The 25812-nt window shown below is 39.4% G+C and overlaps 1 protein-coding gene and 1 non-coding gene across 7 annotated transcripts in view; one reads left to right on the forward strand and one right to left on the reverse strand.

The window, feature by feature from the left end:
• VMP1 (vacuole membrane protein 1) overlaps nt 1–25812 on the forward strand; it is a 129824-nt gene that overhangs the window by 50942 nt on the left and 53070 nt on the right. For all 6 annotated transcript variants that reach the window (XM_017972482.4, XM_078373682.1, XM_008996953.5 and 3 more), the window contains 2 exons: nt 7253–7420; nt 15064–15195. In XM_017972482.4, the coding sequence (XP_017827971.1) occupies nt 7253–7420; nt 15064–15195 (300 nt within the window). The remainder of the gene's footprint in view (nt 1–7252; nt 7421–15063; nt 15196–25812) is intronic.
• Nucleotides 8302–8407, reverse strand: LOC118154266 (U6 spliceosomal RNA). Its single transcript, XR_004744149.1, has one exon. It is a non-coding gene; the product is annotated as a U6 spliceosomal RNA (small nuclear RNA).

Raw genomic sequence — 25812 nt, forward strand, 5'->3', positions numbered from 1 at the left:
CAACATAGGGAGACCTGTCTCTACCAAAAAAAAAAAAAAAAAAAATTAGCTGGGCTGGGCACTCTGGCTTACATCTGTAATCCCAGCACTTTGAGAGACTGTGGTGAGTAGATCACTTGAGCTCAGGAGTTAGAGACCAACAGGCAAAACCCCATCTCTACAGAAAGTACAAAAACTTAGCCAGACATGGTGGTACACACCTGTAGTCCCAGCTACCCAGGAGGCTGAGGTGGGAGGATCATTTGAATTCAAGTGGTTGAGGCTGCAGTGAGCCAAGATCTTGCCACTGCATTACAAGTTTGGGTAATGGAATGAGAGACCCTGTCTCAAAAAAAAAAAAAAAAAGTTGGGTGTGGCATCTTGCACCTGTGGTCCCAGCTACTCAGGAGGCTGAGACAGGAAGATCGCCTGAGCCTGAGGGGGTCAGACTGCAGTGAGCCATAATCATGCCACTGCAGTCCAGACTGGGTGACAGAGCAAGACCCTGTCTCATAAAACAAACAAGTTGGACACAGTGGCTTACACCTGTAATCACAGTGCTTTGCGAGGCTGAGGCAGGTGGATCACCTGAGGTCAGGAGTTTGAGACCAGCTAATCAACATGGTGAAGCCACGTCTCTACCAAAAATACAAAAATTAGCTGGGCATGATAGCAGGTGCCTGTAACCACAGCCTCTCAGGAGGCTGGGGCAGGAGAATCGCTTGAACCTGGGAGGCAGAGGTTGCAGTGAGCTGAGATCAATCATATCATTGCATTCCAGCCTGGACAACAGAGTGAGACTCAGTCTCAAAATAAATAAAGTGAAATCAAAATTTCCAGCTATAATTGGGGATGTGTTTATTTCTCTGTTTAGTTCTGTCCGTTTTTGCTATATGTCGTTTCACACTCTGTTATTGGGTGTGTATACACATTAAGAATTGGTCTGACTTCCTGAGAATTAGCCCTTTTGTCATTATGAAATGTTCCTGTGAATCTCTGTTAATATTCTCTGTCCTTAAATCTACTTTGTCTAATATTAATTTAGCTACTTTATCCTTCTTACGGATTTTTTAAATGGTTTTTCTTTTCTCTTTTTTTTTTTTTTTCTCTTCTCTTTACTCTTTCTTTTCTGGGTCTTAATATTTAAAGTGGATTTCTTATAGACAGCATATACTGTCTGACAGTCCCTGCCTGAATTCATATGTTTGGTCCATTTGCAGTTAATGTAGTTATTAATATGATTGGGTTTAAGTCTACCTTCAAACTCTTTGTCATATCTATTTTTTTATTTTTTATTTTTTCTCTGCCTTCTTTTGGACTGAGCTTTTTTAATTTTATTTTTTTATTTTTTGATACTGAATTTATTTGCTTGTTTGTTATACTTCTTTTAAAATTTTTAGTGGTGTAGTGATACATGCCTGTGGTCCCGGCGACTCAGGAGGGTGAGGTAGAAAGAATCACATGAGCCTGGGCAGTCAAGGCTCCAGTGAGCTGTGATTGCACGACTGCCCTCCAGCCTGGGGAACACGATGGGACCCTTTCTCAAAAAAAAAAGAAAAAAAATTTAGTGGTTGGTCCTAAGGTTTGCAGTATGCTCCCTTAACTTACAAAGTGAACAGTCAAGTATTATTTTCTCATTTTGTCTATAATATAACAACCTTATAATAGTGTTCTTCATTTTCCTCCTCCCATAATTTATTATTTATGCTTTAGTTGTCATACATTTTACTTCTCATACATTTTGCTTCCTCATATGTCATAAACCCACAGTACTGTTTTGAAATATGTATTTTTAAAATATATTTTCCCTACGTCTCAGATTCAGTCTTTTTTTTTCTTCAACACTTTAAAGAAGTAATTCTGATATCTTTTGGTTTACATCATTTCTGATGAAAAGTCTGACCTTTTTTCCCCTGTAGATGTGTTGTTTTTTATCTCCTCTCATTGTTTTTAAGATTTTGTCTCTTACTGAGTTACAGCAATTTCAATATGATATGACTGTGATGATTTTTAGCAGTTTGAGTATATGTTTTCTTTTCTTCTTTTTTTTTTTTTTTTTTTTTCTTCTTTTTTAAAGATGGAGTCTCAGCCGGGCACAGTGACTCATGCTTATAATCTCAGCACTTTGAGAGGCCCAGACAGGCAGATCACTTGAGGTCTGGAGTTTGAGAACAGCCTGGCCAATACAGTGAAACTCTGTCTCTATTAAAAATACAAAAATTAGTGGGCGTGGTGCCAGGCGCCTGTAATCCCAGCTATTGGGGAGGTTGAGGCAGGAGAATCGCTTGAACCCAGGAGGCAGAGTTTGCAATGAGCCAAGATTGTGCCACTGCACTCCAGCCTGGGCGACAGGGCAAGACTCCATCTCCAAAAAAAAAAGATGGAGTCTTACTCTGTCGCCCAGGCTGGAGTGCAGTGGCACAATCTCAGCTCACTGCAATTTTTAGTAGAGATGGGGTTTCACCATGTTGGCCAGGATGGTCTCAATCTCCTGACCTCGTGATCCGTCTGCCTCAGCTTCCCAAAGTGCTGGGATTACAGGAGTAAGCCACCGTGCCCAGCCTATGTGTTTTATTTTCTTGTGTTCATCCTGACTGGATTTGTTGTTTCTTCAATCTGTGGGTTGATATTTTTTCATCAAATCTGGAGCAATATTAGGCAGTATTTCTTTGGGTTCTGAGTTATATTTTGCTTCTTCACATGTCTACTAATGTTATATTGAGTGCTAGTAATTTTTAATTGAATGCTAGATATATAGTGTTAAATTGTTGGTTGTAGGCCGGGTGCGGTGGCTCAAGCCTGTAATCCCAGCACTTTGGGAAGCTGAGGCAGGTGGATCATGAGGTCAAGAGATCGAGACCATCCTGGTCAACATGGTGAAACCCCGTCTCTACTAGAAATACAAAAAATTAGCTGGGCATGGTGGCGCGTGCCTGTAATCCCAGCTACTCAGGAGGCTGAGGCAGGAGAATTGCCTGAACCCAGGAGGCGGAGATTGCGGTGAGCCGAGATTGCGCCATTGCACTCCAGCCTGGGTAACAAGAGCGAAACTCAGTCTCAAAATAAAAAAATAAATAAAAAATAAATTGTTGGTTGTATGGATTTTGTTGTCTTCCTCTATAGAACATTGATGTGTAGGCAGGTTGAGGGGAGACAATTAAGTTACATATGGATCAGCTTGATCTTTCTTTTTTTTTTTTAGTTCAGCTGGGTGCAGGCTGAGGCTGAAAAGGGCATCAGCCTCAGCTTGATCTTTGGTATTTAGTTTGGTTGTTTTTTTTTTTTGAGACGGAGTTTCGCTCTTGTTGCCCAGGCTGGAGTGCAATGGCGCATTCTTGACTCACCGCAACCTCTGCCTCCTGGGTTCAAACTACTCTCCTGTCTCAGCCTCCCAAGTAGCTGGGATTACAGGCATGCGCCACCATGCCCAGCTAATTTTTTTTGTATTTAGTAGAGACGGGTTTCACCATGTTGGCCAGGATGGTCTCATTCTCTTGACCTCGTGATCCACCCGCCTCGGCCTCCTAAAGTGCTGGGATTACAGGCGTGAGCCACCGTGCCCAGCGATCTTTTAAGTCTTGTTATAAATCCTGTTAGGGTCAGACTAGAGTAGCTTTCACTCTAGGACCAGAAGGAAAGTTCTTACCTACGAAGGCCTGACCTTTCTGGGTTGAATGCTGAATCTCTCTACTCTAGCTTGTTGATCACAAATTTTTCCCAGGCCTGTGTGAACTCTGGAAATTGGTCAGTTTACAAATCCCCAGTAATTATTTTTTTCCCAGTAGTTCTTTGCCTGGACTTGTGGTCTCACCTTAACATGCAATGCAGCTTTGTGTGCCATAGTCTGTAGAAGACCCCTGTTCAGATTTCTAGAGTTCTTTCTCTCTCTGTAGCTTTCTCTTTTCTGGTATACTGACTCATAAATTCTGACTGCCTCAGCCTCAGCCTCCCTGAATCCTGAACTCCTGAACCACAATCTCATTTTCAACTCAGCAGGAACAACATGCTTTGTTTGGGCTCTTCCTCTTTTGACCCTGGAATTTTTGGCAGACGTGGAATGTGTCTACAGACAAGAAGCCAGAGTCAATGTATGGTTTCTTCATTTTTATCCCCTCTCTCAGTAATCAAAGCCCTGTAGTACAGTGTCTAAAAAGAATTGTTCCACATATTTTGTCCAGTTTTCTAATTGTTTGCTATAGAAATAAAAGTCTAGGCTGGGCACAGTGGCTCACACCTGTAATGCCAGCACTTTGGGAGGCTGAGGTGGGTGGATCACAAGGCCAGGAGTTCGAGACCAGCTTGGCCAACATGGTGAAACCCCAACTCTATTTTTAAATTAAATAATAATACATAAATAAAATAAAAATAAAAAAAGATATTAAAGTCTAGTATTCATTACTTCATCCGGCCGTGAGGCAGAAAACCTTCACTCATACACCAGGATCCCTAACCCATGCTCCCATGAGAGCTGGAACCTGCTGCTCAGTAAATGTATAGATTTTATACCCTGTGGTGGGTTTTATCCAGTTAGGCTTTTGAAATAATACTGTAACTGTTTGAGTCTTTACCCTTTTGTTTCTTTGTTTAGTGTGGTTAAAAATGTGATTCATATTTGCTACATTGTAATGTGACTTGTACTTTTTAGAAAATATACTTTAAAAGTAGTTTGAATTATATGTAACTATTTAGCTATAATGTTGAATAGAACTTGTGAGGTTTCCTATCACTTAGTATAATATAAACTAAAATGTCAAGGTATATGCTGAGACAGGCTCTTGAGAATGAACAAAGGACAAGAAACAGTTGTTAATGTTCATTTTGTCTGGGAACCACCACATCTGCCTCAAAAGCTAAGTAATCATGACTTATTAGTGTGGTTATGGAAAATATATGTCAGTTCAATTGAGTGAATGAACAGACTTCTTTAGAAAAAAGAATTCTCAAATCAGATTGTTGAAAATTTCCCTTTTCAGAATCACTAAAAACTATGAAGAACTTTTGTTTTATTAGATAATGTATGTAATCTGTTAGAATACATTTTTTACCTTTCTGGAATGTAAGTATAGCTTTTCTTTCCTGTATATCCCAGAAATCTCATTATTTTAGCACCCAGGGAAGTTTTATTTTTGTTCACTTGAAATTCATTTCTAAGTTTACCTGTAGACTGTACCTATAGCCAAAGAGGACAGTTACATGGGGACGGCATGGACAAATTCTTAAATTTTCTTCTTTTTCACTTACTGGCATTCATAAGTCTCTTGTATTTTCTAACAGTAAAGGTAAAAGTTAAAGGTGGTTTCTTTTTTTTTTTTTCTTAATTGCATCTGATAGCTGTAATTGTATGGGGAGGAATGTTTCATGAATTATACAGTCATTCTGAATATCACACACTTTGGGGCTTTTTCGTAGTATCACAAAATAATTCTTTTTCCCCCTAACTGTGAAATCTCTTGTGTGCACATAGTGTTTAAAGAAGCAATTATAGATTTCATTATTAATGATAAGTTTTCAAAAACCTAAGTAATCAAAGCATTCTCTTCAAAATCTTCTATAATTATTTAAAAACTTTAATATTTCCTCATTTCCAAGAATTAAAAGTTCCCCAAAAGAGGAAGAAAGACCAAAATTTCACATAGGTTTTTTGATCCAGAAAAAACTAATAATTAACTGATTCATTGCTAAGGATTTCATTTTTTAGTTATTAACAGAAAATGCCTATTCTGTTTAGAGAGAAACATCACAGATGTGTGAACAATTTTGTATTTTATATTAACATAAAACAAAATTTTGTCTTGATAGTAGAATGTTTTCATTTTATTTTTATCACTAGATTTTAGGTACTTTGAACTACAAATTCTTTCATCATGTTTTCTCAAAATGCTTTCTTATATACATAGCCCACTTACTTTTCTTTGGGGCTAACTCATTTATGAAAAACTATTGGAGAAATTTTTTTTTTTTTTTTTTTTTAATAAGACGTTTCCCCATGTTGGTCAGGCTGGTCTTGAACTCCTGACCTCAGGTGATCCACCCGCCTTGGCCTCCAAAGTGCTTGGATTACAGGCATGAGCCACCATGCCTGGCCAGAGAAATCTTTAATAGAAACCTTCAGATTCAGAAATATTCAGAAATGCACAATATAGTTAGTAATAAAATCTCGTGTGTAAGTAATTTTATTCTACAACTAAAGTATTTCTCTTCATATAGCTGATGATTACCAGTAACTGTATGCTAGAGGGCATCTGTCAACCTATGCTTAAGGGACCCAGGAACCTACGTTTCAACCAAATCCGTAATATGCAGACACCTCATCTTGTGGTGTTGGGAACCATTGTGTAAAATTCATTGATACTGGTGTCACAGTTATATTTTTGCTTTATGATCTCACTGTGAAAGGTTACGTGAGGTGGTACTTCACCAGCTATTTCTAAGTAAGGACATAAAGTGATATTCTCAAATTGTGCCTAAAAGAACAGTGGCTCCGGAAGTTTTGTTAATAAAAGGAATAATATTCTAACAAATGAGAAATATAGATAAATAAAAGTCAAGCAGGTAATTAGATCAGTGGTTGCCAGGGACTAGAACTTGAGGGAGGGAATTGGCCACAGAGGAACCCAAGGGATTTTTTTTTTGGTAAGGAATGGGGCCTTGTTCCATTTTCCAGATTGGAGTGCAATGGCACAATCACAGCTCACTAAAGCCTCCAACACCTAGACTCAAGCGATCCTTCTGCCTCTGCCTCCCAAGTAGCTGGGACTACAGGCACATGTCACAGTGCATGGCTAATTTTTAAATTTTTTGTAGAGATGAGATCTTGCTTTGTAGCCCAGTCTGGTCTTGAACTCCTGGCTTCAAGCAGTCCTCCTTCCTCAGCCTCCCGAAGTGCTGGGATTACAGGCATGAGCTGCCATTCCTAGCCAAGGGATCATTTTTGCAGTAATAGAAATATTCTATATCTTGATTGGTGTGGTCATATGACTGAATGTATTTGTCAAAGCTAATTGAAATGTAGACCTCAAACAAGTAATTCATTATGTGTAAATTATACCTCAATAAATATGATTTTTTTTTCAAGTCAACCAGGAAGAGATTCTGGAAAAGATTATTTTCTTCATATTACTAACTGCATCTTGAAATTATTTACAATTATTTCGTTATCGAAAGCTAAGATTTTCTCTTATAAAATACAGTAATTAATATACTATTAAAATAGCATGTGTATTGATAATCTTTTAATAGTTCTCATCAGAAGTTTCTTGTATTTGTTTTATAGGGTCCACATATAGCCTCAGTTACATTAGCTGCTTATGAATGCAATTCAGTTAATTTCCCTGAACCACCCTATCCTGATCAGATTATTTGTCCAGATGAAGAGGGCCCTGAAGGAACCATTTCTTTGTGGAGTATCATCTCAAAAGTTAGGATTGAAGCCTGCATGTGGGTAAGATATGCATTTTCATACTTGTTTAAAAATAACCTCATCATCTTGATAGTGTGTTGTACTTTATTGAAATGGAATCTAAACATATTCCTTATCAGTAAATGATTCAGTAAGTAACCAGCTACCTACTTCCAAGGCAAAAGAAACCTTTTAGAGCATCTCCTATTCATGAATGATCTTGAGAAGAAAGGCATGGACCGTATGTATCAGAAAGCAACTGAGACCAAGTAGACTACAGCAGGGAAAGGGAGTACAGATGATGGAACTACAGTTGAGCCTTCAACAATGTATGGGTTAGGGGTGCCAGCCCCCCTGTGCAGTAGGAAATCCACATATAACTTCTGACTTCCCCAAAACTTAGTAACTTGCTCTGGCTCAGTTCAGATCCATGTTGTTCAAGGATCAACTGTATACTACATTATAAAATTTGTTCCAGTATTTCTTTTCATTTTCTTTCTTTGAGATGGAGTCTTGCTCTGTTGCCCAGGCTGGAGTGCAGTGGATGATCTTGACTCATTGCAACCTCCACCTCCCAGGTTCAAGCCATTCTCCTGCCTCAGCCTCCCAAGTAGCTGGGAGTACAGGCATGCACCACCACGCCCGGCTAATTTTTTTGTGTTTTTAGTAGAGATGGGGTTTCACCATGCTGGCCAGGCTGGTCTCGAACACCTGACCTCAATTGACCCCCATCCCCCTCAGCCTCCCAAAATGCTGAGATTATAAACAAGAGTCATCACGCCTGGCCTTCTTCCAGTGTATCTATACCTGATAAACTCTTAGAACTTATCTAAGAGTTATATAAAATATAAGTATTAGATTGGTAATATATAGTTATATGTAAATATTAGATTGGTAAATGTCATATGTCTTCCTTTTTTTTTTTCTTTATTGTACCCTTCACGAATTTGCGTGTCATCCTTGTGCAGGGGCCATACTAATGTTCTCTGTATCATTCCAATTTTTTAGTATCTGTGCTGCTGAAGCGAGTGCATGTTTACTTTTAGATTAAAATTCTGTGTTCTGGCTAGGTATGGTGGCTTATCCCTGTAATCTCAGCACTTTGAGTGGCCAAGGCAGGCAGATCACTGGAGGCCAGGAGTTTGAGACCAGCCTGGTCAACATGTTGAAACCCCACCTCTACAAAAAATACACAAATTAGCCAGCCGTGGTGGCATGGACTTGTAATCATTTAAGAATCATTTGAACCCAGGAGGTAGGGGTTTGCAGTGAGCTGAGACCCATCACTGCCCTCCAGCCTGGGCAACGGAGCAAGACTCCATCTCAACAACAAAATACTGTGTTGAGAATCATTTGAACCCAGTAGGTAGGGGTTTGCAGTGAGCCGAGACCCACCACTGCCCTCTAGCCTGGGCAACAGAGCCTGACTCCATCTCAAAAACAACAAAATACTGTGTTCTTAGAGGACTCATTTCATTTCTGAGTTATTATATGCTAACTAAAGTAAGGTCAAATATTTCTTAATATAAACCAAACCTTAATATAGTTAAAGTATCAGGCTGTATGATTGTATATGGCAATTTTACTTTCAGTTGTTCCAGTTATTCTTTTTATGGTTTTCTTAAGTTTATTTTACAGAATTTTTTAGACAGCATGTTCAGTGGTGGGTGGATTCTAATCCACACAAATTTTTTTTCCTTTTTGCTATATGCCCAAATTTATACAGGTATCCATTATTGAGGAATAATCCATTATTGAGGTTAAAGACTTCTGTTGCCATTTGAGTTATTTTTTTAACTCATTTGGATTTGTTATGTTCCTGTAATTTTTTTCCCACTAACAATTTCTTAGGAAAGATTATGATGGAACATATCATTTACAAATCTTAACTCACTAAAATTAGCGTGAATACTATACCCTCAGAAGCAGCAGAGTTTTGAAACACAGTAAGTGTTAGCAATTATGTTTTGCTTTAACAGATTTATAAAGGAAATACCATAGCATTGAATTTGTTGAATATGAAAGACAGGAAAAATTGTCTTGTTTCCTGTTGCTCTTTTATAAACTCTGGAAACAAATTTATTATACTAGTTGCATATGCTTTATAAATTTGACAGCATTAGTCTTTTGATGAAAAAAATGTTCGAATAACAGAAGGTACTTGGAACATACTAGAAGAGGAGCTTTGTATATCATTTTGTCCTTTTTTTCTTAATATTATACTTTTGTTCTTTCAAAAATTATTTACATTTGTTAAGGCCAACAAATGAAAACTGCTGTCTCAGCTGGCCGTGATAACTGCTTCTTACAAATTTCTGTAGTGTATATTGTCTGTAGGCTTATTAGGTCTGGCTTCATACATGCTTTCAATTAGTTAACTTGGCTGGTATGGTGGCTTTCTTCCCCAAATAATATTTAGAATCCTAAAAAGATAAAATATACCTTAAATGTATTAGCATCACAGTAATCAGCATTAAGTTTTGCACGTAGGGCTGGGCATCGTGGCTACTAACTCCTGTAATCCTGGCACTTTGGGAGACCGAGGTGGGTGGATCACTTGAGGTCAGGGGTTTGAGACCAGCATGGCCAACATGGTGAAACCCCATCTCTACTAAAAATACAAAAAATTAGCTGGGCATGGTGGCTCACACCTGTATTCTCAGCGACTTGGGAGCCTGAGGCAGGAGAATCACTTGAACCTGGGAGGCATGGGTTGCAATGAGCCAAGATTGCACCTCTGTACTTCAGCCTGTGCAACAGACCGAGACTCCATCTCAAAGAAATAAATTAATTAATTTTTTTAAAAGTTTTAGACGTAGTATAGGAGTGTACTGATAATAGGTCAAATGTGTGCTCTTCTTTCCTTCTTTGTAACTGTCTTGTCATATCAGAAATATAGCACACACCAAGTTATGTTTAAATTTGTTAATATTGTTCTCAACATTTACAAGCACAGTCTTCAACAAATGGTGCTAGGGACCGGGTATAGTGGCTCACGCCTGTATTCCCAGCACTTTGGGAGGCCAAGGCAGGTGGATCATCTGAGGTCAGGAGTTTGAGACCAGCCTGGCCAACATGACGAAACCCTGTCTCTACTAAAAATACAAAAATTAGCTGGGCATGGTGGTGGGCATCTGTAATTGCAGCTACTTGGGATGCTGAGGCAGGAGAATGGCTTGAACCCAGGAGGTGGAGGTTGCAGTGAGCTGAGATTGTGTCATTGCACTCCAGCCTGGGTAACAAAGCAAGACTCTGTCTCAAAGAAAAAAAAAATGGTGCTAGGAAAACTGAATATCCACATGCAAATGAATGAAGTTGGACCCTTACCTTATAACATATATAAGAATTAATTCAAAATGCATCGAAGACACCAGCCTCTACAATATAGTGATACCCATCTCTACAAAAAATTTTCTTAATTAGCTGGAAATGGCATGTGCCTAGCCTGTAGTCTCAGCTACTCTGAAGGTCAAAGTGGCAGGATTGCATCTTTACAAACTTCACTATTATTATATTGAATCAGCAAAATAATTAATATACGTAGTTGTTTTAAAGAAGCTCACTCTGAGTTTCACCTTGTTCACATAGTTCTTTGGAGCACTTAAAACAAATTATTAGTTTTTCTTTTGAGACTGAGTCTCACTCTGTCGCCAGGCTGGAGTGCATTGGCACGATCCTGACTCACTGCAATTTCTGTTTTCCAGTTTCAAGCAGTTCTCCTGCCTCAGCCTCCCGAGTAGCTGGGACTACAGGCAGGCACCACCATGCTCGGCTAATTTTTTGTATTTTTAGTCGAGACGGGGTTTCACCATGTTGGCCAGGATGGTCTCAATCTCTTGACCTCGTGATCTGCCTGCCTTGGCCTTCCAAAGTGTTGGGATTACAGGCATGCGCCACTGGGCCCGGCCAGATTTTTTTTTTTATCAGTAAGGCACCTCTTATAATGTGTTTGGCATCTTTTTGAACTTCTACAATTTAGCTCTTTCACCAGTGCAAGATTTCTCAAATTATCTTTTCATTTTTGAATTCCACAAATAGTTATTAAGCATCTAAGCACCAGGGGCTCAGGGTGAACAGAACTTAAAAGTCTCTACCCTTATTGAGCATTATATTCTACAGGGGGCGGGGGTAAAAATTATGGAAAAATGTATATATAAATACAAACTGTGATTAGTGCTGTGAGGGTGAAATCTATGGTATAGCACTAGAATTTGCTGTCATCTGAAATTCAGGAAAGAGTTCCATAAAGAAACAATTTTTTTTTTTTTTTTTTTTTTTGAGACATAGTCTCACTCTGTCGCCCAGGCTGGAGTGCAGTGGCATGATCTTAGCTCACTGCAACCTCTGCCTCCTGTGTTCAAGTGATTTCATTTGAAATTTGCATTTGAACTTAGTAGAAGTTCATGTTCATGTTTTGAGTAAAATGTTACACTTCTGTCCTACTTTTTTCTGTGGAAAATTTTTCAAAAGTGCGGAGAATTGTAAAATGAATTTCATATACTTTCACTCAACTTCAGCTAATATTAACTAATAGTTAATATTGTATACCCTTTCTCATTCTCTTCTCAATTATCTTGAAGAAGATCCCAGATAGCATGTCACACATCATCTGTAAATATATCAGCCTTGGGGCCTAAAAACCATTATCACACCTAAAAGAAATTTTATTAGTCTCTTAAAATTCGTTATCCAATTAGTGTTCAAATTTTTCTGATTATATTTATTTCTTCTCAAATTTAAGCTAAAGAAATTGTCAAATAGTTTCTAACGGTCTGAATTTTACTGATTAAATTCTAATTAGTGTAATTCAAACATGTTGTTCTGTTCCTTCTGTTTCCTTTGAGTTGATAAATTGTGTTTTTTTGTAAATAGGAGTATACTTCATAGCCTTGTATATTTCTGTCATGAGATACAATGTTTATTTGTCCTTCCTTTTTGTGATATTAGCACCATGGATGATTTTTTTAATTATATAAGTCCATTATTTTATTAGACGTTATAAAATATTAGTATCCCAGTTACACTTTTATTTTACTTTATTTTTTTACTTATTAACGGGAGACAGGGTCTCACTCTGTCACCAGGCTGGAGTGCAGTGGCACAGTCACAGCTCACTGCAGCCTTGACCTCCCAGGCTCAATCAATCCTCCCACCTCAGCCTCATGAATAGCTGGGACTAAAAACACAAGCTACCATGCCAAGCTAATTTTTTGTAGATGGAGGGTTTTCCTCTGTTGCCCAGGCCGGTCTTGAACTCCTGGTATTATAGGCATGAGCCACTATACCAGGCCTGAAATAATACTTTTTGTTGTTGTTGTTGAGATGGAGTCTTGCTCTGTTGCCCAGGCTGGAGTGCAGTGGGGCGATCTTGGCGCGATCTTGGCTCACTGCAACCTCCGCCTTCCTGGGTTCAAGTGATTCTCCTGCCTAAGCCTCCTGAGTAGTTGGGATTACAGGCACATGCCACCAGGCCCCACTAATTTTTGTATTTTTAGTAGAGATGGGATTTCACCATGTTGGCCAGGCAGTCTTGAACTCCTAACCTTGTGATCTACCTGTCTCGGCCTCCCAAAATGCTGGGATGACAGGCATTAGCAACCGCAAGGAAAACTTTTCCTTGTCAGTAATTTAGCTACCCTGAGATATAGTTTATATCAGAAAAGGATAGATAGTTGATCTTTATTATACCAATTTTTTTTTTTTTGACAGAGTCTTGCTCTGTCGCCCAGGCTGGAATGCAGTAATGCTATCTTGGCTCACTGCAACCTCTGCCTTCCGGGTTCAAGCGATTTTCCAGCCTCAGCCTCCCGAATAGCTGGGACTACAGGCATGCGCCACCATGCCTGGCAAATTTTGTATTGTTAGTAGAGACGGGGTTTCTTTATGTTGATCAGGCTGGTCTTGAACTCCTGACCTCAGGTGATCTGCCCACCTCGGCCTCCCAAAGTGGTGGGATTACAGGCATGAGCCACTGCACCTGGCCGACCTCATCTTTTTTTTTTTTTTTTAAAAAAAAAAAAGAGAGAGAAAACAGGAATCCTGGCCGGGCACAATGGCTCACACCTACAATCCCAGCACTTTGAGAGCCCAAGGCGGGAGGATCACTTGAGCCCAAGAGTTCGAGACCAGCCCTGGCAACATAGCAAGACCTGGTCTCCACAAATTTTTTTTTTTAAACTAGCTGAACAGCCAGGCGCAGTGGCTCACTCCTGTAATCCCAGCACTTTGGGAGGTTAGTGTGGGTGGATCAGAAGTCAGGAGTTCGAGACCAGCCTGACCAAGATGGTGGAACCCACCTCTACTAAAAAAAATACAAAAATTAGCCAAGCGCAGTGGTAGGTGCCTGTAATCCCAGCTACTGGGGAAGCTGAGGCAGGAGAATCGCTTGAACCCAGACAGCAGAGGTTCCAGTGAGCCGAGATCACACCACTGCACTCCAGCCTGGTTAACAAAGTGAGAGTCTGTCTCAAGGAAAAGAAAAATACTAGTTGAGCACGGTAGCATAGGCCTATAGTTCGAGCTATTCAGGAAGCTGAGGTGGGAGGATCACTTGTGCCTGGGAGGTTGAGGCTGCAGTGAGCTATGATTGTGGCTTGGTGGCGGGCGCCTGTAGTCCCAGCTACTCGGGACGCTGAGGCAGGAGATTGAACCCGGGAAGCGGAGGTTGCAGTGAACTGAGATCACGCCACTGCACTCCAGCCTGGGCAACAGAGCGAGACTACAGGTCAAAAAAAGAAAAAAACTTATTCATCCTAATGTTTAGTTTTCAAAGGGCTTCCTGACCACAATTGGTTAAAGGTTTTAGCAGAAGAAACGTTGTATTTAAATTAAAGCAACTACTGAAATTCTAGAAGATTTCCTAGAGAATTTTTATCTAACATTTATTATACTGGTGAATTTTTTTTTTTCTGGAGATGTAGTCTCACTATCACCAGGCAGGAGTACAGTGGCATGGTCTCGGCTCACTGCAACCTCCTCATCCTGAGTTCAAACGATTCTCCTGCCTCAGCCTCCTGAGTATCTGGGACTACAGGTGCACACCACCATGCCCAGCTAATATTTGTACTTTTAGTAGAGACGGAGTTTCACCATGTTGGCCAGGATGATCTCAATCTCTTGATCTTGTGTTCCACCCACCTCGGCCTCCCAAAGTGTGGGGATTGCAGGCATAAGCCACCATACCCCGCCACTGGTGAATTCTTACTACAAGATAATTTGAATCTCAAAAAGGAGGCAGCAAGTGACAAAATTAACAGACTCTAAGTAGTGATTCTAGAAAACTAAAATTTACTTAATGTCTACAATGCGCCAGATATTGTCTCAATATTTTTTTTTTTAATAGACAGAAATCTCACAATGTTGCCCAGGCTAGCCTCAAACTCCCGTGCTCAGGTGATCTTCCTGTCTCAGAATCCTGAGTATCTATGACTACAGGTGCGTGCCACTGTGCCTAACTTGTCTTAAGGGTTTTATGTGTATTAGATAATACACATAAAGCATCAGATAGGTCAGAATTAGAGCCAGGATTCAAACTCTTATTATTTTGATTGTGTCGCGTATGCTTTCCCTCAATATGTTGCATCTCAAAATGCTTCTGGTGTTACAGAAGAGTATAGGTTTGATCTATTAAGTGTCATTGTGTTGAAAACAGAACCTCATTGTAAGTATTTTGGTTTTTCACCTAGGGTATTGGTACAGCAATTGGAGAGTTGCCTCCATATTTCATGGCCAGAGCAGCTCGCCTCTCAGGTGCTGAGCCAGATGATGAAGAGTATCAGGAATTTGAAGAGATGCTGGAACATGCAGAGTCTGCACAAGTAAGAACGATGGGGGTAGAAAATAGAACACTTTACTTATTCCTAAAGAGGCTATTAAGGTAAAATTGTTAATAGTTACTCTGAAGAAGAAAATTACTAAAGGAAAAAAAAAAAGAAATATGACTTGAGATAGAATATTTAGAAAGGTCAAAATATAAAAATATAATCTTGATTTAAAATAGAAATTATTGAAAAATGCAGTAAGACAACTCTTACTAGACTAAAACACCTTGTCAGAAACCAGGATAAATTACTGTTGCCAATGATGTTAAGGAGCTGAAACTTACTTTTTCCATTATTTGCTTGGAGGTATTACTAAGCTGACTGCTGAATAAGTAAGGGAGACAAATAGATGGACCAGGCCCTGAGTCCAAAATAATAGAACTTCTGAATTGTTTAAGAACCCAAGACAGGAAGACTGCATAAGTCCAGGACTTTGAGGCTGCAAGTGAGCTAGGATCATGCCACTGTGCTCTGGCCTAAGCAACAGACCCCGTCTCCAAAAAAAAAAAAAAGGCATTATATGTCTATTCTATAGTGGCCCTTTCCTCCCTTGAAAGCAACTTCATTCTGTACTCCACATAGTGTGCAGAGCTGCTGAAATGTTTGCTAGGGGAATACATGAATTATATCTAATTCTCAAGTAGTTACTAAAACTTTCAACTAGTAAGCAATGTGTAGTAGTATATTTGACAATAGTAATAGTAGAAGCTTTTTTTTCTTTCTTTGCTTGTTTCTTCCTTTTTGTTGTTGTTGTTGTTGTTGTTTTGATTCAGGGTCTCACTCTGTCATCCAACCTGGAGTGCAGTGATACAGTTTTATCTTACTTCAGCCTCAAATTCTTAGGCTCCAGCGGGGCATGGTAGCTCATGCCTGTAATCCCAGCACTTTGAGAGCCTGAGGTGGGCAGATCAATTGAGCCCAGGAGTTTGAGATCAGCCTGGGCAATAGTGAGACCTTGTCTCTACAAAAAACATTTTTAAAAGCTTAGCTGGGCCCAGGGGCGCATGCTTGTAGTCCCAGCTACTTGGGAGGCTGAGGTGAGAGGATCATTTGAGCCTGGGAGGCAAAGATTGCAGTGAGACATGATCATGCCACTGCACTCCAGCCTGGGCAACAGAGTGGGACTATCAAAAAACAAAAAGTTGGCCAGGTGCGGTGCCTAATGCCTGTAATCCCAGCACTTTGGAATGCTGAGGCAGGCGGATCATCTAAGGTGAGGAGTTCGAGACCAGCCTGCCCAACATGGTGAAACCTAGTCACTACTAAAAAGACAAAAATTACTCAGGTGTGGTGGTGCATGCCTGTATTCCCAGCCACTCGGGAGGCTGAGACAGGAGAATTACTTGAACTCGGGAGGCAGAGGTTGCAGTGAGCCAAGATTATGCCAGTCATTGCACTCCAGCCTAGACAACAAGAGCAAAACTCCCTCTAAAAAAAAAAAAAAGTTATTATCCTCCAGCCTCAACCTCACAAGTAGCTCAAACTACAGGTATGTACCACTAAGATCAGCTAATTTCTATTTTTTGTAGCGACAGGGTCTTGCTATGTTGCCCAGGCTGGCCTCAAACTCCAGGGCTCAAGCAGTCCTCCCGCTTTGGCCTCCCAAAGTGCTGGGATTACAGGATTGAGCCACCACAACTGACTAAACTTTCTTTTTGAATAAAATTTAACAATTCAGACTATTCAGCTGTTCAGACTTGCCTTTGCCTCAGTCAGATTAGTGACTTTTTACTCTGGAGTATTCTAGACAATGGGCAAGTTAATCTCAAGATGGGCAAGTTAAACTTTCAGGAAAGAAAAGTACTAAATACTAGGCCTAGGCAAGTGATAACATGATTGGCTGAGACTTTTTTTTTAACCTAATCACAATCTGTATATCAGCCTCTATCTCAGTTATCTCTACAGAGTGTTTTGTTCTCGGGAAAATTCCTAAGTCTTCATCTTCAAGTCAGATAGGCTTTTAAAAAATGCATTATTACCTAGAATTTGGGAGGCTGAGGCAGGAGGATTGCTTGAGGCCAGAAATTCAAGACCATCCTGGGCAACATGGCAAGATCTCACCTCTACAAAAAAACAAAAAATTAGCTGCGTTGGGTGGTGCATTTCTGTAGTCTCTGCTACTTGGAAGGCTAACACAGGAGCATTGCTTGAGCCCAGAAGGTCGAGGCTGCATTTGCACTACTGCACTCTACCCTGGACAACAGAGCAAGACCCCACCTCAAAAAAAAAAGAGGGCATTATGAAGTAGAATTCAACCAAGTATGGTTATAGTTTTTAATTAAATACAAAACTTTCAAATATGAATTTAGAATAGCCAAATATAAAACAAATGAGCCATGAGCATCTGCCCTGCATGGAAAGAGGCACGTTGCCCTGGTATCTGCTTTGCTTTATCCACCAACCAAATATTATGCTTCTCATGACATAATGTTTACATTAATATTAGTAATTATTACAAATATAAACTTTAAAAAATATTTTTAGCATTTTAAAAATCCAGTATCTAATAGGACCCTTGTGTTAACTCTGAAGGAGTTTGGAAAGGTACCATTCTTCTAGCTTTATAGAAAACTGTACATCTAGTTGTTACTTCCCAAATTTCACATACTTATAGGTAGAACCAAAACTCAGAATGCTAGCAATTACTGGTATATTCTGATTACTGAAACCAGTCTGTCCACAGTAGTAGATGGGTGAGACTTGTGATAACTGATAGTTCTTTGAGTGATGGCACTAACTAATGTATGTCGTTTAACACTCCTAAAATTCTTTTTTCATCTATGTGAAATCGGCAAGTTGAAATGGAATAAGTATAAGGTGGCTTGCAGATATAAATTTTTATGCTATTACTTGGATTCCAAATGGATATGAGAGTTGTTCTCTCTTAAGTCAACTAACGTACTATGATTATTTCTCCTTTGTTTTTTAAAGCTTATTTTCTTGGAATTAACATTTTCAAATTAGCATTGTCTCTTTAAATGTCTGGCTTGCCTTCTCTCCCCTCCAACAGCTCTGTAAAAACACCTCTTGATACCACTTTCCACTTGGTAACACATGTAAAATTATATCAATTTCTTTTTTTTATTTTGTTATTATTTTTTTTAAGACAGGGTTTCACCATGTTAGTCAGGCTGGTCTTGAACTCCCAACCTCAGGTGATCTGCCTGCCTTGGCCTCCAAAGTGCTTGGATTACAGACGTGAGCCACCACACCCAGCCATTATATCAATTTCTTTCTTTTTTTTTTTTTTTTTTGAGACGGAGTTTCGCTCTTGTTACCCAGGCTGGAGTGCAATGCCGCGATCTCGGCTCACCGCAACCTCCGCCTCCTGGGTTCAGGCAATTCTTCTGCCTCAGCCTCCTGAGTAGCTGGGATTACAGGCATGCGCCACCATGCCCAGCTAATTTTTTGTATTTTTAGTAGAGACGGGGTTTCACCATGTTGACCAGGATGGTCTCGATCTCTTGACCTCGTGATCCACCCGCCTTCGCCTCCCAAAGTGCTGGGATTACATACAGGCTTGAGCCACCGCGCCCGGCCCTATTACATATTTATTTTTGAAAAGCAATTTGTGTGTATTTTTCAGGCTTTTCTGTTTGTTCAATTTGGAGTTCAGGGCTTTTCTCAAAGCCTGATAATGCTTATTTGTCTGTTTATATAAGAATAAGGCAGGTAATAGCTGTGTGAGGTGGCTCATGCCTGTAATTCCAGCACTTTCGAAGGCTGAGGCAGGCAGATCACCTGAGGTCAGGAGTTCGAGACCAGCCTGGCCAACATGTTGAAACCCTATCTCTACTAAAAATACAAAAATTAGCTGGGCATGGTGGCGCGCACCTGTAATCCCAGCTACTTGGCTGAGGTAGGAGAATTGCTTGAGCCTGGGAGACAGGTTTCAGTGAGTCTAGATCATGTCACTGCACTCTAGCCTGAGCAACAGAGTGAGACTCTGGCTCCACAAAAAGAATTAGGTCCTTAAAAGCTAAATGGAAGCTATTTGTGTAGAGGCCAGGTATAGTGATGGTGAGGGTTCCCTATTATACAGTCAAGTGGCATCCAGGCTTAATATTTACTGAGAACCTCCATATATCAGTGTCTATTGATCTTTTCTTGGGATAGTTCAGTTTCTCTATGATGAATTCTTCAATTTCTTGCCTAGGCAATACAGACAGTCCCTGACTTACAATGGTTTGACTTACGATTTTTCACATTTACAATGGTATGTATGAAAGTGATACACATTCAGTAGAAGCCATAGGCTGAATTTTGGATTTTGATCTTTTCCCAAGCTAGCGATATGTGGTACCATACACTCACACAATGCCAAGTAACAGCAGTGAGCCACACTCTCAGTCAGCCAGGTGATCATGAGGTTATACATTTATACTCTGCAGTATACTGTAATTTTGCCCAACTATAGGCTAATATAAGTCTTCTAAGCATGTCTAAGGTAGGCTAGGCTAAGCTATGATGTTTGGTAGGTTAGATGTATTCAATGCTTTTTTTGATTTATGATATATTCAACTATGATGGGGTTATGAGATGTCACCTATTGTAAGTCAAGGAACGTCTGTGTCAGCCTTGCTGCTGACATACTAAAGCTAGGCTGGGGAAGAGTGGTTAGAGATCTCAATTTAGTATGTGGACTGTGGCTTAACTCACTTTATGTTTCATCTGTGAATACCAGCAGTAACACAAGCACAATTATGTCCTGAGCCCAAAACATTCACTTTTGTCTAGAGACTATGTCTCCTACTGATATGAGTAAGTGAGTTGCCTTGCTGTACTAAGTAGGGATGGGACCTAGGAGTCTAATTCTTATGCAACATCCTTGTTTTTCAGCCCTAAGCCAGCCTTTTCTGGCAATTCTGCTGAAGAGCTCTTCTGGAGTTCTGTGGGACAAATCGTTTTGCTTCTCTTCCGTGTCCCTCCCCTGTATGTTCTCAGATATAATCTTTTCTTCTATTTGTCCTGTCTTCATTTATGAATGCTAACTTCATGAAAGATTGAGTTCTCGTTTCTGTTTTCTATGTTTTGGGGGTTATTTTTAGGACAAGGAGTATTCCAGTTCTCTATTACTAGTAACAAATCACCCCAATATTTAGTGGTTTAAACTAAGAAAAGTCATTCATATTGCTCACAGAGTACAATGAGTGCTTTGTCTCTGTGTGATATCTCTCAAGGATTCCATTCATAGCACTCCCTACGTGGGCTAGAATATCAGACTAGAGTACTTATTTCATTCTTTGCAGGGTTTCGATTTTAGATTTTTTTTTTTTTGAGATGGAGTTGCCCTCTTGTTGCCCAGGCTTGAGTGCAGTGCTGCAGTCTCGGCTCACCACAACTTCTGCCTCCTGGGTTCAAGTGATTCTTCTGCCTCAGGCTCCTGAGTAGCTGGGATTACAGGCATGCGCCACCAAGGGTGACCCACTCACCTCAGGTGATCCACTCGCCGCCTCCCAAAGTGCTGGGATTGTAGGCGTGAGCCACCATGCGCAGCCTGATTTTAGAATTTTAAATAATGAATTTTATAAGTTTATTCCCATCTAAAAGCTCAATTCTAGAATTTGATGAATTCTTTATCTTAGCCACATAATTTGAGCTCTTGAAGTCTTCGACCATTTCTCAATCTTTATCTCTCTACTATTGTGTTAATGACCTTTTTCTTTGATCTCTTATGTCCCTGATTACTTTTTGTGGGAATCTTCTCTAATTCCACTTTTTCTTTGAGTTGTGGAAACTAGACTGCACATAGTATTTATGTTGGTTATGAGGTTTGGCTATTTTAATCTTGTAAAGCCAATAATTATAATCACTATTTTAGGATAAACTATATATTTCTTAGTCCCTAATTTCATATTTGCTTATTTTTATTGAAAAATCAAGTAAGCAAAATGTGCACATACTGTTTCATGTTCCTTGTCAGAAATCATATACTCTTGCCGGGTGCAGTGACCCATGCCTGTAATTCCAGCGCATTGGAAGACAAAGGCAGGCAGATAACTTGAGGTCAGGAGTTCAAGACCAGCCTGACCGACATGGTGATACCCTGTCTGTACCAAAAATACAAAACATTAGCCAGGCGTGGTAGTAGTGCTGTGCTTACCATAGCATAATGTAGCAATATTTTCATCTAGGTTAATGCAATAAAAAGTGAAGATCTAGTTTTTTTCTTCTATATTTGCTTTGATTTGATTTTTCTTTTTTTCTTTTTTTTGAGACTGGGTCTAGCACTGTCACCCAGGCTGGAGTGCAGTGGCACAATCTCAGCTCACTGCAACATCCACCTCCTGGGTTCAAGTGATTTTCTTGCCTCAGCCTCCCCAGTAGCTGGGATTACAGGCACCCACCACCACCCTCAACTAATTTTTTATATTTTTTTAGTAGAGACGGGGTTTCACTATGTTGGCCTGGGTAATTTCAAACTCCTGACCTCGTGATCCGCCCACCTCAGCCTCCTGAAGTGCTGGGATTACAGGTGTGAGCCACCACACCTGGCTAATTTTTTCTATTTTTAGTAGAGATGGGGTTTCACCGTGTTGGCCAGGCTGGTCTCAAACTGCTGACCTCAGGTGATTCACCCAACTCGACCTCCAAAGTGCTGGGGTTACAGGCATGAGCCACTGTGCCCAGCCTCATTTTTCTTCTCTTTATTCTTTTTTGTGATTTTTTTTTTCACCAGTTTTCCATCAATTTTGTGTCTTATTTTAGATTTCAGTAGACATGGGTATAATTTTCCTTAAATACCTTTTCCCAGTTTCAGACAAGTTGTATCAGATTTTTAATTTTCATTTATTTGTTTATAGTTGTTTTGCAGTTGAAGGGGTGAGGGAGAACAGGTGGAAAGAGACTGTTGCTAGTTTTCCATGTTATAAATTATCTGAGAGAGTACTGATGTTTTACTTCTTGTTCAAAGGAAAGTTTCTTGCTATGACTTAGCAAAGAGAAGATTTTTAATGCTTTCAATAATGAATTCGTCTTGGGCCCTTTGCCTCTCTATTTTTTACAGGTCTGCATGTTTTTTACTTATACAAATGCTTTCAGCAATAAGATTCTTACATTCCAGAAGTATTATAAAGTAAAAAGTGAAAACTCACATAGCTTCTCCCCAGTGTAGGGAGAAGACTTTCTTTGCATATATAACTTTTTATAAAAACTAGAATCATACCATAAATTTTAGTCACAAATTTCTTTTTCATAATATCATAGACATGTGATACTGATACTATTATAAATTTTTTTTAATTTCGAAGTGATACATCTTATCGTAGAAAATTGGTGAGTGCCCTTCAGTCTTTTCTCTAAACGTATTTATATATCTAAGAGTGAAGTTCTATTTTGTTTGTTGTTTTGTGACTTGATTTGAATATAAAAATGTGAACATTTTTCCACACTATCAAATATTTTTCACATCTTTGCTGTAACAAGTTTTTTTCTTATTACAAAGTATGTTTATTATAAGGAAATGCTGAAAATACAAATAAAAAAAGAAGAAAATAAAATGTTCATCTAACTGGTGCATATATCTATTTTTTATAGTGTAGTTTTCATTTTCTTACTGGTTTACATATTCAAGAAGATGCTCTTAGTCATATGCTGCCAATATTTTTCCTTATTCCTAGTAGTTTTTCCATGTCATTTGCTAGGTATGTTTTCTTTCCTTTTTGGTTTTTTGAGATCCAGTCTCACTCTGTCACCTATGCTGGAGTGCAGTGGCACAATCTCAGCTTACTGTAACCTCCACCTCCTGGGTCCAAACGGTTCTCCGGCTCAGCCCTGAGTAGCTGGGATTATAGGCATTCGCCACCATGCCAGCAAATTTAGTATTTTTAGTAGAGATGGGGTTTCTCCATGTTGGTCAGGCTGATCTCGAACTACCTACCTCAGATGATCCACCCACCTCAGCCTCCCAAAGTGCTGAGATTATAGGCGTGAGCCACCTCACCTGGTCTAATTTTTGTATTTTCAGTAGAGATAGGGTTTTACCATGTTAGCCAGGCTGGTTTTGAACTTGCAACCTTAAGCAATCTGCCAGCTTCGGCCTCCCAAAGTGCTGGGATTACAGGCGTGAGCCACTGTGCCTGGCCTATATTTTCTTTCAGTACGTTTGTGGTTTTATTATGTTATGTTTAAGTCTTTGTGAAAATATCTTTACATGTGATATGATGTAGGAGTCTTTTTTCCTTAGGTAAGTAACTAATTGTATATTGTTCCAACACTATTTTCCAAGTGATTTTAATGTGTTCGTTTTGTTGTTAATTTTATTGTTCTAATTTGGATCTTTTTTCCTTTTTTTTTTTTTTTCAGACAGAGTTTCGCTCTTGTCACCCAGGCTGGAGTGCAGTGGCGCGATCTCAGCTCACCGCAACCTCCACCTCCTGGGTTCAGGCAATTCTCCTGCCTCAGCCTCCTGAGTACTGGGATTACAGGCACGCGCCACTATGCCCAGCTAATTTTTTGTATTTTTAGTAGAGACGGGGTTTCACCATGTTGACCAGGATGGTCTCGATCTCTTGACCTCGTGATCCACCCTCCTCAGCCTCCCAAAGTGCTGGGATTACAGGCTTGAGCCACCGCGCCCGGCCTTTTTTCCTATTATATTTTTGTAAATAGTTAGAAATGGTAAATAAAAAAGATACTAGGTTCTTATTTATTTGCCAAGCTATAACTTTACTGGCATCTTTTTAGTCGTGTCTTATTGGTTATGATTTACAAATCCTTACAGTAATCAGTTTAGCGAAGATTTAAAGTGTATCTGACTTTGTTGCTGAGATCCCCTCATAGATAACATGTATATGGTAAAACCTCCTATTTGATAGAAGCAATACAATGTGGAAAAGTTGGATCAACTGTAGCTGAAACAGCAAATTAAGTAAAATCAATCAGTAACTATGAGTGGAAATTAAAATTTTTAGATTGCATGAGAATGAGTTAGAAAATAGGTTTTTTTATTCTTGAAGGTAAAGCTCTTCAGTAGAATAAGTTTATCAGCCAAAAAAGTATATTAAAAAAAAACCCTTTGGCTCTCATTGTTTTGCCATGTACTCTCTAACTAGGTTAAAGGGTGTATGTGATTTTACTAAGAAATTGTTGTTAGGAAACAATTTTATTTGCTTAAATTCCAGTCTTGACTAATGGTTGGATGTCGTACTATGAATGTTTTAAGGAGGAAAAAAAAAGACAATTAAAGCATTTATTTGTATTCTGATTTCTTCTGATACCTGCTTTATTTTTGTGAGTATAGTGTTGAGATTAGGTAGTAGTTTTCCACTAAGCTGACTTGCTTTTGCTCTTGGCTTTCTATCATGTTTTCACTAGATGCCTGTGAGAGGTAGACATGACTGAATGTAGCTTCCTCCGACCTTGAGCAATTTTAGCATCATTTATAAAAGTTAGGTCTAGAATAGTTGTTTATGTGCTTTGTGGACTATTTTATGCAAGGTTTAATTATTCTCTTTATGATCTTCTTTTCCTTCTTTGTTCCTGTTTTCTGTTAATGCTATCAGCATCCTTACAATTGCTTTGGGTCAAAATCTGAGTCATCTGACTTCCTCCTTTCCTCCCATATCCAGTAATTAATTAATTATTTAAGGCCTGTTGATTCTATCTCCATAGTATCTTATATGCCCTCTCTTCTACCTTCCCACTACTGGTTCAGGCCTTTATCAGCCCTTACCTGAATATTGCCAGTGGCTTCCTAGTAGGTCTATTCTTCACTAGTTTTTTCCTCCCAATCTTGTCCCACACAAAGTAACAAAAATAATTTTCTGAAAAATATCTCTACTTATGGAACGTTGCTACTCAAAAATCTGATGGCTGCAGTGAAGTCTAAACTATTTAACCCAGTTTTCTTCTTTACTTGGCCCCAACCTACAACTCATTCTAATTTCCCTGTGACAGTTTTTTATCCTCTGCATTGATGATTTTCAAGTTGAACTTTAAGAAACTACTAGAATAGGCTGGGCATGGTGGCTCATGCCTGTAATCCCAGCACTTTGGAAGGCCAATGCAGGTAATCACCTGAGGTTGGGAGTTCAAGAGCAGCCTGACCAACATGGAGAAACCCTGTATTTTGTAAATTTTGTAAAAATACAAAGATTAGCTGGACAAAGTGGCACATGCCTGTAATCCCAGCAACTCAGGAGGTTGAGGCAGGAAAATTGCTTGAATCCAGGAGGCGGAGGTTTCAGTGAGCCGAGATCACGCTATTGCACTCCAGCCTGGGCAACAGGAACGAAACTCCTTCTAAAAAAAAAAAATAAAAGGAACTGCTAGAATACCCGTTGACCATCAAAAATTGTGTGTGTGTGTGTGTGAGAGAGAGAGAGAGAGAAGAGAGAGAGAAGAGAGAGAGAGAGAAAGAGAGATTTCTTTTAATTAAAGAACTTTGAAGTTTTTGAGTTTAAATATTACTGGTCTGATCATTTGGAATAATTTAACTTTTTCCTCCACCACTATGGGGTATTGTTCTTTTTCATAACTTTGCTTAGTGTGTCATTTCTTCCCATCTGCATGTCTACTTTTTCAGTTTTCTTACCTTTCAATTTATGTACTTCTTTGTGAAGTATTTTTTTATTCCCTTCCTACCCCTACCTCACCCCCTTCACTATTCTCAGA

This window comes from Callithrix jacchus, chromosome 5, assembly GCF_049354715.1.
Source record: "Callithrix jacchus isolate 240 chromosome 5, calJac240_pri, whole genome shotgun sequence".
In the NCBI taxonomy this organism is placed as follows: Eukaryota; Metazoa; Chordata; class Mammalia; order Primates; family Cebidae; genus Callithrix; species Callithrix jacchus.